At 38.3% G+C, this 14,696-nt stretch overlaps 1 protein-coding gene across 4 annotated transcripts in view; it reads left to right on the plus strand.

The window, feature by feature from the left end:
- The window catches only part of LOC135226107 (uncharacterized), a 15,232-nt gene extending 4,029 nt beyond the window's left edge, over nt 1–11,203 (plus strand). For 2 of the 4 annotated variants that reach the window (XM_064265561.1, XM_064265560.1), the window contains exons 2-10: nt 298–423; nt 1,290–1,460; nt 2,342–2,451; nt 3,774–3,930; nt 4,483–4,605; nt 5,197–5,261; nt 7,134–7,263; nt 7,992–8,114; nt 10,192–11,203. In XM_064265561.1, coding sequence (XP_064121631.1) covers nt 303–423; nt 1,290–1,460; nt 2,342–2,451; nt 3,774–3,930; nt 4,483–4,605; nt 5,197–5,261; nt 7,134–7,263; nt 7,992–8,114; nt 10,192–10,301 — 1,110 coding nt within the window. In that variant the 5' untranslated portion in view covers nt 298–302 and the 3' untranslated portion in view covers nt 10,302–11,203. The remainder of the gene's footprint in view (nt 1–297; nt 424–1,289; nt 1,461–2,341; nt 2,452–3,773; nt 3,931–4,482; nt 4,606–5,196; nt 5,262–7,133; nt 7,264–7,991; nt 8,115–10,191) is intronic. The other 2 variants (XM_064265563.1, XM_064265562.1) reach the window with 1 other exon arrangement.
- The last annotated feature ends 3,493 nt before the right edge of the window (nt 11,204–14,696 follow it).

Here is a 14,696-nt window from a genome sequence, read left to right on the forward strand (position 1 = left end):
ATTTCCCTCGGGAGCTTACAAACAAGGGCTTAACATTTTTTGCTCATTGGTAATAAGTGTCATTTTTGTTCCCATTAACAAGAGATAAGATTTCTGTGAAACAGTGTTAGCATTTCCCTCAGGCGCTGACAAAACAAAATGGGTTACAAATCCCCTCATTGCGGTAGCTCTATGTCAGACCTTACAGACCTTACAGCTCGTTCGGGTTGCCCCAGGTTGCCTTTCAGTGTTGGGAATATCATTATCAAACTATTCCAATAGAATAATTTTTTTTCCATTTTTTCCCTTTGTTTACAGTAAAAATGCGCCTGTCCAAGTCGAGCGTTCTGCTAGTTGTGGGCCTGTGCGCCTGCGCAGTATCCTGTTCGCCGATGGAATCTCCTGAGAATCGTCAGGTGGCGGTTGACCCTCGTGGCTCCAAGTGTAAGTTCCTCTAACAATGTAGGCCTCCTGAGAAGCCAATAGAGGCCTATGAGAAGTTTGTAATATAAGTAAAAATGTTTCCTTGTATTTCTTGTGGGTAAGATCTCAATGCCATTATTAATTTTTGTAAAAATGTAGGCCTATGAGAAGTAGGCCTATATTGGTTTCCTTGTATTGTATGTAGGTAGATCTCAAGGACATTATTAACTTCTGTAGTATTCTGTAGTATTTATTTTGTTTGATCATTGTGCAGAATTGAGTATATAACCACTAAAGGCTAATGATTAAAGGAGCGATATCTGTCGCATATAGATCTTCAGATAATCAATTATCAGTCTTATGCCTTCGTTATAATCTGTTCTTTTTAATTATTCTGTTAGATATGTAAATGAACATCTGTGTGTGTGTGTGTGTGTGTGCTGCAAAGGGCTAGTTAGAGTAGATTCACAATAACTGTGCATTAGGCCAGTCCCTTACGACGCTCCTGATTGGCTGTTGATAAATCAATCACAGGGCTGGAAACTCTCAGTCTCTCTCGAGAGTTCACATGGGCACGATCTATGTTCCACCTCTCCTGAGGGCTACGTCTTTCAAAGTAGTCCCTCAGGAGAGGTGGAACAGACATCCTGCCTATGTGAACTCTCTCCAGAGACTGAAAGTTTCCAGCCCTGTGATTGGCTCATCAACAGCCAATCAGGAGCGTCGTAAGGGACTGCTAGCTTAGACATCAAATGCACGGTTGATGTGAATCTACAATAGCAGTAACTCAGATTCTTGTGTCTCCCCACAAAAAAAGAAAAAGAAAACGGATTTTACTGCAAAAGTCGTTTTTCACTGACTTGACCCTCTCTCCTCTCCCACCGCAGCAGTGTTCGACCTGACGCTCATCCCCTTCCTGAAGATCACCGTCAGCCCCACTGAGTGCAGGGCGAAGAGCGACAACTCCAGCGGCATCTGCAGCACCAGCGACAACTGCAGGACCGACAGAGGGAAAGAGGACGGGACCTGCGCCAACGGCTACGGTGTATGCTGCGTCTGTGAGTTGGCTTCGCGGTTTGTTTACATCGGAGGCGGTCTCCGCTCGCTCGCTGTAGTCTGTCGGATGGCTTGATTCGACGACTCTCTCTTCTCTCTCTCTCTCTCTCTCTCTCTCTCTCTCTGCTGTACTTGTAAGCTAATGAGCAACCTTATGCTGGTCTTCTCTCTCTCTCTCTCTCTCTCTCTCTCTCTCTCTCTCTCTCTCTGTCTCTCTGTGCTGTGCTTGTAAGCTAATGAGCAACCTCAGCAGTTAGATTCAGCCAGCCTTATGCTGGCACGAGCTCTTGCTTCACAACAGCCCGTAATAAAAGCAACCTCGTCCCAAATTAGACTCTCTCTCTCTCTCCTCTCTCTCTCTCTCTCTCTCTCTCTCTCTCTCTGTTCCTTTCTTTATTTATTTTCTTTGTTTTTTTCTGATTTAAAGAAAAAAAGCTGTGTAACCTGAATTGTCTCTGATTGTATATATTCAGATCTGAAGCTTTATTCGCCTTACTTAATTATCTTATTCTTCAAATAACGGATATGTTAGTCCTTAAGAATGCAAGCTTAAATTATAATAATAATAATGTCCGAAGAGGTCCACAATAATAAAAAAATGTTGCGAGTTCGTGTACAATTTAAAAACCCTATACAAAGCTTCCGAACCCTTCCCTGGGTTCATCTTTTTTTTTTTTTTTCTTTTTTTTGACTGAAGATGAACCCAGGAAGGGTTCGAAAGCTTTGTAGACGGTTTTTAAATCATACACGAACTCGTAACATTTTCTTTTATCATTGTGGACCTCTTATATAGAGAGTTTTTCACGACCAAAACAGAGGAAAAAAATGATATTTAATGATAATAATAATAATAATAATAATAATATTTTTTTTAAATCGGCAGATGAGAAGAAATGCGGAGGTACAGTAAACAAAAACATCACTTATCTGGTGAACGATGCTTATCCGGAGGCCCTGAAGGACATTGGCAACTGTCAGTACATCATCGAAAAGGTGAGATGATGCTGAGGGCGGGGTTCGATCCAACGGGGAGGGGTGGGAGAGTGGGGTTGGAAGAGGACCCAAAAGGGGTGGGTACAGGCTGGACCAATTTCTTAAAAAAAAAAAAAAAAAATTGAAACCAGATAAATTCCTAAATATTCTTGTCAGCCCCTGTTGACACGAGTTAGTGAATCATGTACACCTGGCAGTTAGTCAACTGTGGTGGGTCACTGCCACGGTTGAAAAAGGCACTGGAGCAAGCAACGGCATCCCTTAAGAGAGACGTGTGAACCTGAATGTTAAATAACCTTTTGGATCATAACCTTCTGGGGATATATATATATATATATATATATATATATATATATATATATATATATAATATATGTATATATATGTGTGTGTGTGTGTGTGTGTGTCTGTGTGCGCAAAGTCGTTGTAACGATGTTGGGGCTGGCCAGTACGTGGAATGGTCACCGCTTACAAATGCCATAAACTGAACCTAAAAAAGAAAAGTTGAATCATGGCTATCCATTTATCTATATTTTTGTGTGTAAACACACACACACACACAGATATATATATATATATATATATATATATATATATATATATATATATATATATAAACAGAGAGAGAGAGAGAGAGAGAGGAACGAGAGAGAGAGCAAAAAATGATAACAATCCTTGATCAGAACAACGGATAAATATAGCAAGATTTCTCGAATGACGCAAATTATGACATCTGAAATAATCACACCAAGAAACAGACAGCTTTGAAGCTTAAACCTCGGGTATTGACCATAAAACAACCAATCTCAATATGCAGAGAATAAGTCACGCTGTTGAACCTAGCAGTTACCAGGTTCTTTATTCCTCAAACCGTTGGACTATGGAACAGTCTCCCTTCAGAGATTATTCTTCCCTTCAGAGGATGTTTCTCAAGAGAAGATGCAACGCATTGCTACCCTGAACAATTCATCTGGTATTTTACTGATGCATTTATATTTTTTATCTGTTTATTTTTTTACTTATTAATCTATTTTTTTCTAATAACTGATCTCTTCTTTCTGCATTTCCTAGATCTATAACTTCATTGAAATGAAGACCATATTCTTTAGAAGCTCGAATTTCGAGTCGATGGTCCCTCTATGCTTGCTCTTTACGAACAGGGGTTTATCTTTTGAAAAATAATAATAATAATAATAATAATAATAATAATAATAATAATAATAATAATAATAAAATAATAATAATAATAATAATAATAATAATAATAATAATAATAATAATAATAATAATGGCAAACTTCATCATCTCTTCCCTCGTTCCAGGCAAATTCAAACGTCTGCCAACTCCGCCTGGACTTCTTGTCGATGACTCTGAAAGGACCCGGAGAAGACACCACCTGTGACACTGACACCTTCACCTTCGTTGGCACCGCGGGTGCCAACCCGACAGTCATCTGTGGCACCAACACTGGGCAGCACAGTAAGCGTTCTCGACCTTTTGACCTCTTTTTGATATCCGGTTTGATTTTCCAGAACAATGAGTTTCCCTCGCTCCAGACAGATCTGAATAGCTAATCTTCGACTTCCAAAACTCCCCTTTGCAAAAGTTGGTGATTTCCTAACACTTGTATCTTTGTTTGTATGGTGTTTTTACGTTGCATGGAACCAGTGGTTATTCAGTAACGGGACCAACGGCTTGACATGACTTCCGAACCATGTAGAGAGTGAGCTTTTATCACTTGTATGAGTATCTCGCTTCCTAAGTCACTCCTTGCAAAAAACTCGTGACTTTCCAACAGTTGTTTTGCTTGAGTATTCAGCTTTCAAAGTAACCCCCTTACAAACCCTGGTGATTCTCAAACTCCTGTTTGGTTTTCCTGACCTCAGTTTAGCTTAGAAAACCTTCCGAAACCTCATTCGAGGAACTAGACATCAGCAAAAAAAAAAAAAAAAAAAAAACTTGGGTCTCAGAAAAAGATGCCGAGAACCTCTCTTTCTAAAGTTCTGTATTCTTCTTTCTCCCCGCCTCTAGTGTACCTTGACCTTGCCCCCGGGTCAGCCGCTGCCAGGATCAACATTGCAACGACAGACAAGGAAACCGATCGCTCCTGGAGGATCAAGGTCACCCAGATTGCCTGCAACTCACCTGACAAAGGTAATAATGACCTACTCTCGTTTTGGGGTTGGGTGGAAGACGACCGTTGCTGGACAGGTGTTGGTGTTTTCCATTACTCACTCGTACAATTGTAGGTACTGTCCATTCATAAAAAGGCTAATCTATAACAGAGATTTTATTCACGAAAGTTACAGGTTTTCAAGGACTGACTGTCCCCACCGTCCGGTGGCCGGACGATAGGGGCAGATTTGTACCCAAAAGCTTCTAGCTTTTGGGAATGAAATCTCCATTAGATACCATCCTATCTCAATGAGGTCCTGTTAGTTATATATATATATATATATATATATATATATATATATATATATATATATATATACTTTTGGTTCAATGGTTATGAAACTTGCCTTACAATGACAGAACCTGGGTTCGATTCCCAAGTGGGGTATGTTAATTAGCGTTGCTGAACTAAACTATACAGAACTTCTCCTGACCAGAGAAGCAAAACATGTGCCTGGTACCTTCTCAAGCATAATGGATGAAAAGAAATTACTGCAGTAATAAAAAAATAATTATTCTAAATGAATCACAATAAACAATGCAATTCAAAGGGTTTTTCTCTCGTTACAGCTCCACCTAACTGCTTACAATACTACACTGAGTATTCAGGAACTCTCTCGACCTTCAATTACAAAGTAAGTTTATCTTTTAACTTGTTGTAAAACCAATATTATCTCTATTTCTATCTATAAACCTAGGCTTGGCTACTGGTTCATCTAGGTTAAGCTGGCCTTATGCCAGCACTAGTCGTTGCCGAAAAGTAGCCTGTAAGAGTTGTTAGATATTAAAAGTAATAAACGGGCTGGTGTGGCCCTTTGGCACCCACCTGAGCACCAAGGGCTTATCCGGGGGGCACTGCACACTGCTACACGCACACTGTGCTATTCTCCTCCATTTTGCCTGCACTCTTTCTCTTCCTAAATAGCAAGGTCCATTCTCACCAGTTCTTTTAATCCATCTACCTGGTGCTCTCTAGATCTTCCTCCCCACTCCCCCCCCCCCCCCCCCCCAAACAACACCTCCTCCATTCTCTTCGCAAGATCAAACCATATCAAAGCATCGTTTGTGCCACGTCTGCGTATATCTACATTTCTCAAACTTTCACCTCTCACACTTTCAGTTCTTATGTGCTGTACGTACTACAAAAGAAGAAAAAAAAAAAGTTCGTCTCAACAGTTTTCATCTCCTTCTTTCATTCACATTTAACATCCACTCTTCAGCACCGGGAAGGTAGTACATAGGCACACATTTTCATCCGTCTCTCTATCTGTTTTGTGAGACCGCCGCCTCTCCTGCTCTACGCCTCCTCGTCAAATATTTCTTATTTAAAAATATATATTCCTGGGCCTTCTTCGTCCTTCCATGAACCTACTCAACAAGACTTGCTAAATCCTATGCTAAACAAACTTTCCATGCAGTAATTAGAGTCTTTTTCCTTGAGTTAAGACTGCAGTCTTGAAAGTTTTTTTGGCAGTGATTAGACTTGTTTCCATGAGTAAGACAATAATCTTGAAACTTTACGTGCACTGATAAGATTCTTTCCTTTGAGTATGACCATAATCTTGAAGCTTTGCGTGCTGATAAGATTCTTCTCCTTGAGTATGACCATAATCTTGAAGCTTTGCGTGCACTGATAAGATCTTCTCCTTGAGTATGACCATAATTGAAGCTTTGTGCACTGATAAGATTCTTCTCCTTGAGTATGACCATAATCTTGAAGCTTTGCGTGTAGTGATAAGATTCTTCTCCTTGAGTATGACCATAATCTTGAAGCTTTGCGTGCACTGATAAGATTCTTCTCCTTGAGTATGACCATAATCTTGAAGCTTTGCGTGTAGTGATAAGATTCTTCTCCTTGAGTATGACCATAATCTTGAAGCTTTGCGTGTAGTGATAAGATTCTTCTTGAGTATGACCATAATCTTGAAGCTTTGCGTGCACCTTGAAGAATTCTTTCTAAGATTCTTCTCCTTGAGTATGACCAATTGAATCTGAAGCCTTGCGTTTGCGCACTGATATTCTTCTCCTTGATATGACCATAATCTTGAAGCTTTGTGTAGTGTAAGATTCTCCTTGAGTATGACCATAATCTTGAAGCTTTGCGTGTAGTGATAAGATTCTTCTCCTTGAGTATGACCATAATCTTGAAGCTTTGCGTGCACTGATAAGATTCTTCTCCTTGAGTATGACCATAATCTTGAAGCTTTGCGTGCAGTGATAAGATTCTTCTCCTTGAGAGACCATAACTTGAAGCTTTGTGAGTGATAAGATTCTCCTTGAGTGACCTAATCTTGAAGCTTTGCGTGCATGATAAGATTCTTCTCCTTGAGTATGACCATAATCTTGAAGCTTTGCGTGCGTGATAAGATTCTCCGATGACCTAATCAAGTTTGCGTGCAGTGATAAGATTCTTCTCCTTGAGTATGACCATAATCTTGAAAATTTTCGTACAGTGATAAGATTCTTCTCTTTGAGTAAGTCTATCATCTTCTTCCATCTCCACCCAGAATGAGGACGGCATCCATCAGCTGGGAAACCAGAGGTACTCCATCTGCATCAAGACCAGAGAAGGATTCTGTGGCATTAAATACTCTTCCGAAAGCTTCTCGCTGTCCGGAGATGGAGCCACCGGTGCTGGTGAGTGGTTCCAAACAGCTCCAGTGATTCTTTCAAATGTCAAAGCAATGAAAAATTATGTTGACACAGATGAGCATTGTATTTTTTTTTTTTCAAGGAGGGGACGTAATGGGCACGTTTACTCTTGTCAATTTCAGAAAGCTGACAAATCTGTTGAGTCGAGTAGACTTTATTTTTGTATATTTTTTTAAGGACTTTGGTCAATTCTGACTTATTGTCAAATTTAGGTTTTTTTTTTTTTGTTGCTGTACATTTGACACACAAATTACATGACGAGACAAAGTGAAGGAAGATATGGTGAGAAGAGGTTTGGTGGGGGATGATAATGCCTTTGATAGAAGGCAGTGGAGGAGGAGGAGAAGGAGGCGCATCAGGCAACCGACCCTTTCATGTAGGGATAACGGTGGGAAAGAAGAAGAAGACCTTAGTAAACTGAAGATTCTTTCCTACAACAGCACATCTAGAACGCCTAGCTTTTGTAAACAAGAGTCCTTCAGGCCACTGACACGTACGACTTCAATAAAACCGACGCTTTTTAACAGATATCCGACGAACCTGACATTAGGAGACTGAAGGTGCTCAAATGAGACCATTTGATGAAAAGACACCTAAGGAAACTGAAGGTGCTCAAATGAGAGCACTTGATGAAAAGACAGCTATTTTTCCTGCGAGTGCATTCCTTCATTCTTACTGAGTTTATTTTAATAATATATCTTTTCCTTCGTTAGATGCTGCTGGTAAGGATGGTGATACAGACTGCGCAAAGGATTACGTTCTGATCCCTTCCCTCAAGAAGGATGGGACTCCCGAGAAGGATCGCCGCTGCGGTAACGCTTTCTTAGATTTCACCAGTAAGTATAATAAGAAAAAATTCCATACTTCCACCTAGTTTCAAATTTTTTTCCTTTAACTACATCTGCCTGACTGTCATCTCGTAACCAAAGAACATTACTATGAGATTCAGGGCCTCTGTAACACGGTTTTTTCGCAATAACTTTTTATCTATGCATTTCATAAATATAACGCTTATTCAGAATACATATTATATCAACACATAAATTTTGAGTGTATTCTGCACTACGTAGGTTGAATAGATTTGGTACTTATAATGTAAAAGTGACCTTTTTTGAAGACGGGCCAACTTACTCAGAGAAAAGGTTTCGAACGCACTCGTTACGTAACTTATGACATCATTTCTTCCCTCTTTCTCGATGGATGATTGGCTATACGTAACGAAGGTTAAACCTCTGGCAACAATGACATACAAATTTAAATACAAGCAAAGCAGTACACCTTTATGAACTCTGGAACCTCTCCACTGATAATTGTCATAATGAACAAACCAACAAAATATGTTAATAAATACAAAAACACTTCGATTATTAGTCTAACTCCCAAAATAAGTTTCCAAAGAAATTACAGTCTACTTTATAGGTCACAATCAGATTGACAAGATGTAGGGAATAGTTGGTAATTTTCAAAAACATAGTAGACAAGCTTGATTTGATAACTGCTATATCCAATGTCAAGCAATTTTTATTTATTGGCTATCTACCTATTTACTGAAAAAAAAAGCCGGTACCGTATATTGGCTTTAAACCTTCACCAATAATTATCGTCAGAATGGTGACTTCATGAGGCTCCATCCACTTTCGCCTCGTTATAATTCAGGATAACACTGAAGGCTACCATGGGCATTGTTGGATTAGAAAATTTAACTTCTGGCTATAAAAACTAATTTCTCGAGTAGTTGTAAGAACAGCTAAATGATCCTCAAGGATTCCAGCATTGTGGGCCGTAAATCGGTTTAATTTATGTATATACTGCTATACTGTTGCGGCACTACTGCTACAGTAGTATTACTACGCTAGCACTGATACCCCACCCACATCTATGTATCGTTCCGCCATTCATAAAGTCTTTGGGTTTCAGAGCCGATGGAATTTCTGTCTGGTGGATGGGCGGGGCAACATTTAGTCAAACGGTGTTTGTTTACCTTGCTTACGTAATGAATGTTTTTCGACTCTTGGCTCGTAATCATTGGCCATGGCGTCGGCTAGATCATTTTTACTCTATAAAAATCAAAACTATCGGGTTTAGGTTATTGATAATGCTGACAAAATTTGTGTGTGGTTGTAAAATATACATATGTCAACGTTCAGCTACATCCGATGCTTTGACAAGGAGCAAAGTCCAAAAAACCGTGTTACAGAGACCCTGAATCTCATAGTAGGACACCTTATTCCAACAACGTTAGGACACCTTATTCATAAGGTCCTACAATTTCGACCCATTTGGAAGACAGTATTTTTTTCATTGGCTTAAAAATTTTCTCAAGATTTCACTTTAGGAAACTTCTCAAAGACTGAGCCAGTCAATTTCTGTCACTTTATGAAACTTCTCTAAAACTAAGCCAGTCAATTCCTATCACTTTAGGAAACTTCCCAAAGACTAAGCCAGTCAATTTCTGTCACTTTAGGAAACTTCTCTAAGACTAAGCCAGTCAATTTCTATCACTTTAGGAAACTTCTCAAAGACTAAGCCAGTCGATTTCTGTCATTTTAGGAAACTTCTCAAAGACTAAGCCAGTCATTTTTCAGTCAGTTTAGGAAACTTCTCAAAGACTAAGCCAGTCAATTTCAGTCAGTTTAGGAAACTTCTCAAAGACTAAGCCAGTCAATTTCTGTCACTTTAGCTCAGACTAAGCCAGTCAAATTTCTCTCACAAGACTTAAGCTAAGACTAAGCCAGTCAATTTCTGTCACTTTAGGAGACTTCTCAAAGACTAAGCCAGTCAATTGCTGTCACTTCAGAGCGCTTTGGTTCAGAGGCTCATCTTGCTTTCTGAGAGAGTGAAATAAATTCGATTAATGGAATTGCATGCTGGCTGATCGACTTTTATTTTTATTTTATTTTTTTCTTTTTACAGCGTATTCACAACCGTTCGAAGTGCGTGTGGTGACCGATGGTGAAGAAGTCCAAGCCGACGAACCCAACAATAGGGGATTCTCCATGAGATATACACAGATTCCTTGTTAATTAATTCTCCATGAGGTATTAACACAGATTCCTTGTTAATTCTCCATGAGGAATTAACAGACATTTCGTGTTACTTCTCCATGATGTATCAAACAAAATCCTTGTTGATTCTCCATGATGTATTACATAGATTCCATGTTAACTCTCCATGAGGCATTACACAGATTCCTTGTTAATTCTCCATGGGATATCACACAGATTCCTTATTTATTCTCCATGAGGTATTACACAGATTCCTTGTTAATTCTCCATAAGTTATTAAAACAGATTCCTTGCTAATGCTCCATTAATTCTCCATGAGTTATTAACACAGATTCCTTGTTAATGCTCGATTAATTTTACATGAGTTATTACCTCAGATTCCTTGCTAATTCTCCATTAATTCTCGATAAGTTATTAACACAGATTCCTTGCTAATTCTCCATTAATTCTCCATGAGTTGTTAACACAGATTCCTTGCTAATTCTCCTTTACTTCTCGATAAGTTATTAACACAGATTCCTTGCTAATTCTCCATTAATTCTCCATGAGTTATTAACACAGATTCCTTGCTAATTCTCCAATTATTCTCGATAAGTTATTAACACAGATTCCTTGCTAATTCTCCATGAGTTATTAACACAGATTCCTTGTTAAGGTGAAAAGGTTATCTAATCTTCCTTCAACTAACTTTCTAACATTACTATGCCTGTCCTTCATCCCATCTTTCATCTCGCCTGTGAGAACATTATCCTTTCGCTCTTTGTTAATATTAATAAACATTTTTCGTAGTCTTAAGGGACATCCCGCAAAGTATTACATTTTCTGATGGTATCCAGTTGTTAACCTCTGCACCACGTGTGTTTGTAGCCATGCCAAAATGTTGTTGATTGTTAAGAACAATTAAAGTGTGAAAAGATGTTTATCGTTGAGATTTTATTATGCCTTTGATTATGTTTCATAAAACTTTTTGTGGTTCTTAAGCATGAGTGAATAAGGATCAGGAAAACTTCCTCTATCTCTCTCTCTCTCTCTTTCTCTGATACAGTTATAGTAAATTCGTTTTCTGAATAAATGCATAATACGGAAATGAACTTTTATGATAGATGCATATCAATAACAAAACACAAAAAAAATTATGTTAAGCGTTAATTAAAAAAATACAAATACCTCGATCAAGTTCAAAATCCAGAGTATAGAAAAATTCCAGGCTCCACCTACAGATTCGCATCAAATTTAATATCATTAATAAAAAAAAATCTGTAATCCACAGAAACCAAAATGATGTTCCTCAATCCTAAAAACTAATAGAAGGTTACTGAACTCACCTACGGATTTGGAGCAATTTCAAAATCTAAAGGAAAAAAAAAGTCTGCAAAGCCACTTATGCATTTGGATCGAACTCGAAAAAAATTGCTTCTTGGTTCTGAAAAAAAAAATTGGGTCAAACTAAGTCTTTGATACATCTATGGATATGTTTCCAGTTTGTAAAGCTTCTTGGATCCATAAAATTGGATTCTTCTGTGATACATAATGGGTCTGGATCCAACTTGTAAAAAAAAAAAAATAGTTACTTGGATCTGCAAAACTGGATTAAACCAAGTCTGTGATACAAATATGGTTCTGGAAATATCTTGTAAGAAAAATGCTTCCTGGATCTGCAACGCTGGATATAATATATATATATATATATATATATATATATATATATATATATATATATATATATATATATATATATATATATATATATATTCCAGAGCTTCACAATGTTTCAAATGGTCAAACATTCCTTTAGTAACACATCTTGCCACGCCGTAATGATTCATTGAACAAAGGCGAGCCTTATACACTTCCCGTAATGCTTATCAAATATAAATGATAACTGCAAGAGTTAGCCTCTCCCTACCTCTCCCCTTCCCCCCCTCCCTCACACAACCCACGTCCCCGCACCCGCCCCCGCCCCCGCCCTCCCCCTTTTGTTTTTTAATTGGGCAGTTCAGGATGATAATGCGGTATCGTTCCGTCATCTGACCCACTTACTCTATATAAAAGTTCGAAGGTTATATATAAGGGATCAAGTTGATTTCGACCTGCCAGTTTTAGTGAAGACCGTTTGTTGTGAGTGCTCCCACTGTAGTAGAGGCGAGGTGTGTATGTGTATGCATATGTGTATGAGAGTGTATTTCTATAACGTGTACGTCCTACACTATTGCATGAATCCGGTGTTTTTGTAGCTGTATTTCTATAATGTTTACGTCCTACGCTATCGTATGAATTCAGTGTTTGTGTAAGTGTCTGTATTTCTGTAAGGTATACGCCCTACACTATTGTATAAATTGTGTAATGTGCATTTCCATCCCGTATACTTCCTACGCTGTTGTGTAAATTTAGTTTTTGTGCATGCGTGTGTGTATTTCAATAATGTATACATCCTACACTAGTGTACTATAAATTCAGTGTCTGTGTATGTGGGTATGTAAGAATGTGTATTTCTATACCGTGTATACTTCCTACACTGTTGTATGAATTCTATCATGTATATGTGTATTTCTGTACTATATAAGTCATACACCATTGTGAAGATTCAGTGTTTTCACCGGACATAACTTCTCTGCAAAATTGCTCAATTTCTACAGTTGCTACAAAAGCAATGTACGGCCATTCGTCTCTCACCATACTACAGTGCCGTCCTCACCATACTACAGTGCTACAGCCCTACAGTGCTGTATGAGTTGTATAATCCCTTCTAAGGCCCCTGCATAAGTATTCCACCGGCTATTTACTTGCATAAATTCATAATTCAGCTTCGCCAAACCAGATTAAAGGATCCATTATACCCAATCTGTTATAACTTCATTTATTGTACTGCGCCCCACTCGTCCACCCACCGCCCCCCCCCCCCCTTCCGCCATATTGGAAAGTGACCCAATTATTTAGAGCATTTCACGGATTAAAAACAAAGCGTAATATTTTAATCCCATAAACGATCTAAATGTAGGACAATTATTAGTGGTGCCATAGGCTACGTCATTTTATTTTTTTTTTTCACTTTTGCATTGAGTTATCCATTGACAAATTGGTTTTTTGTAACTTTTTTATTTGATGATGATGCTCGGCTCAATAACACGTGATTTAAGCTTTAATAAAAGCAACCTGTATTTTTTTTTTTTTTTTGCTTTTATTCTCGAGAGATTAAACGCTGCCCTTTTATATATATATATATATATATATATATATATATATATATATATAATATAAAATATATATATAAAAGGGCAGCGTTTAATCTCTCGAGAATAAAAGCAAAAAAAAAAAATCACAGTAGAAGCAACTGACTTCATTAAATAAGCGAATACCACAGGAAAATGATGGATGTGGTATTCGCTATATATATATATATATATATATATATATATATATATATATATATATATATATATATATATATATATATAAGCGAATACCACATCCATCATTTTCCTGTGGTATTCGCTTATTTAATGAAGTCAGTTGCTTCTACTGTGATTTTTTAAGCATATATATATGTATGTATATATATATATATATATATATATATATATATATATATATATATATTCTAATTTTTAAGTGATAATAATATACATTTTCTATATTTTGGTTAACAAAATGCTTGCAAAAAGAAAAAAACCTATGTATAATTGCTTCATTATAGAATGGCGTTTTTTAAGGGGGAAATCTGTGGGAATTTAAAGTTGTTTGTGGGAATCTTGTGGGAAATAATGGTCCCTTACGTGGGAATTTGCTGAAACCAATGTGGCAACGCTGACCCCGCCTTGCCCAGACTCGGGAAGCTCAGTGAACATAATTCTTAACCCTGAAGATGGAATCAAGAAACTGGACCAGGCCCCCCCCCCCAAAAAAAAAAATAATAAAAATAAAAATAAAAATCAAATTCAGGACACTCATTACATTCTAACTATCTTTTAGGGGAACGTTGTCCGAAGACTGGCGTTACTTTTACACAATAGTGCCCACATTTTGCCCAGACTGGAAGGAACTAGAAACAGTAAAGAGAGAGAGAGAGAGAGAGAGAGAGAGAGAGAGAGAGAGAGAGAGAGAGAGAGAAGGTCCTCCACTAACCAACACCCTTGCAGGCAAAGATGTCGGGAAATGGCAGCAGCGTGGCTTCCAGATGGATGATAATGATATTCCTCTGCCTGGTCTCCCTTCATCTCGGGAGAGGCATCTGTCTGACAGATGGCAGACTTGGATACACGTCTAATACGCCGCTGACCGATGTCTCGACGCCCGACACGTCTCCGTACGAGAGAGGCCGAAGGGGAGGAAGATGTGAGTATCAGCTGTTGCACGTGAGATCAGAGTTACACGTCCCGTGGGGTAGAGGCTGCGTGTGGGATTAGATCTACACGT

The sequence above is a fragment of the Macrobrachium nipponense genome, chromosome 14 (genome assembly GCF_015104395.2).
Source record: "Macrobrachium nipponense isolate FS-2020 chromosome 14, ASM1510439v2, whole genome shotgun sequence".
Classification (NCBI taxonomy): domain Eukaryota; kingdom Metazoa; phylum Arthropoda; class Malacostraca; order Decapoda; family Palaemonidae; genus Macrobrachium; species Macrobrachium nipponense.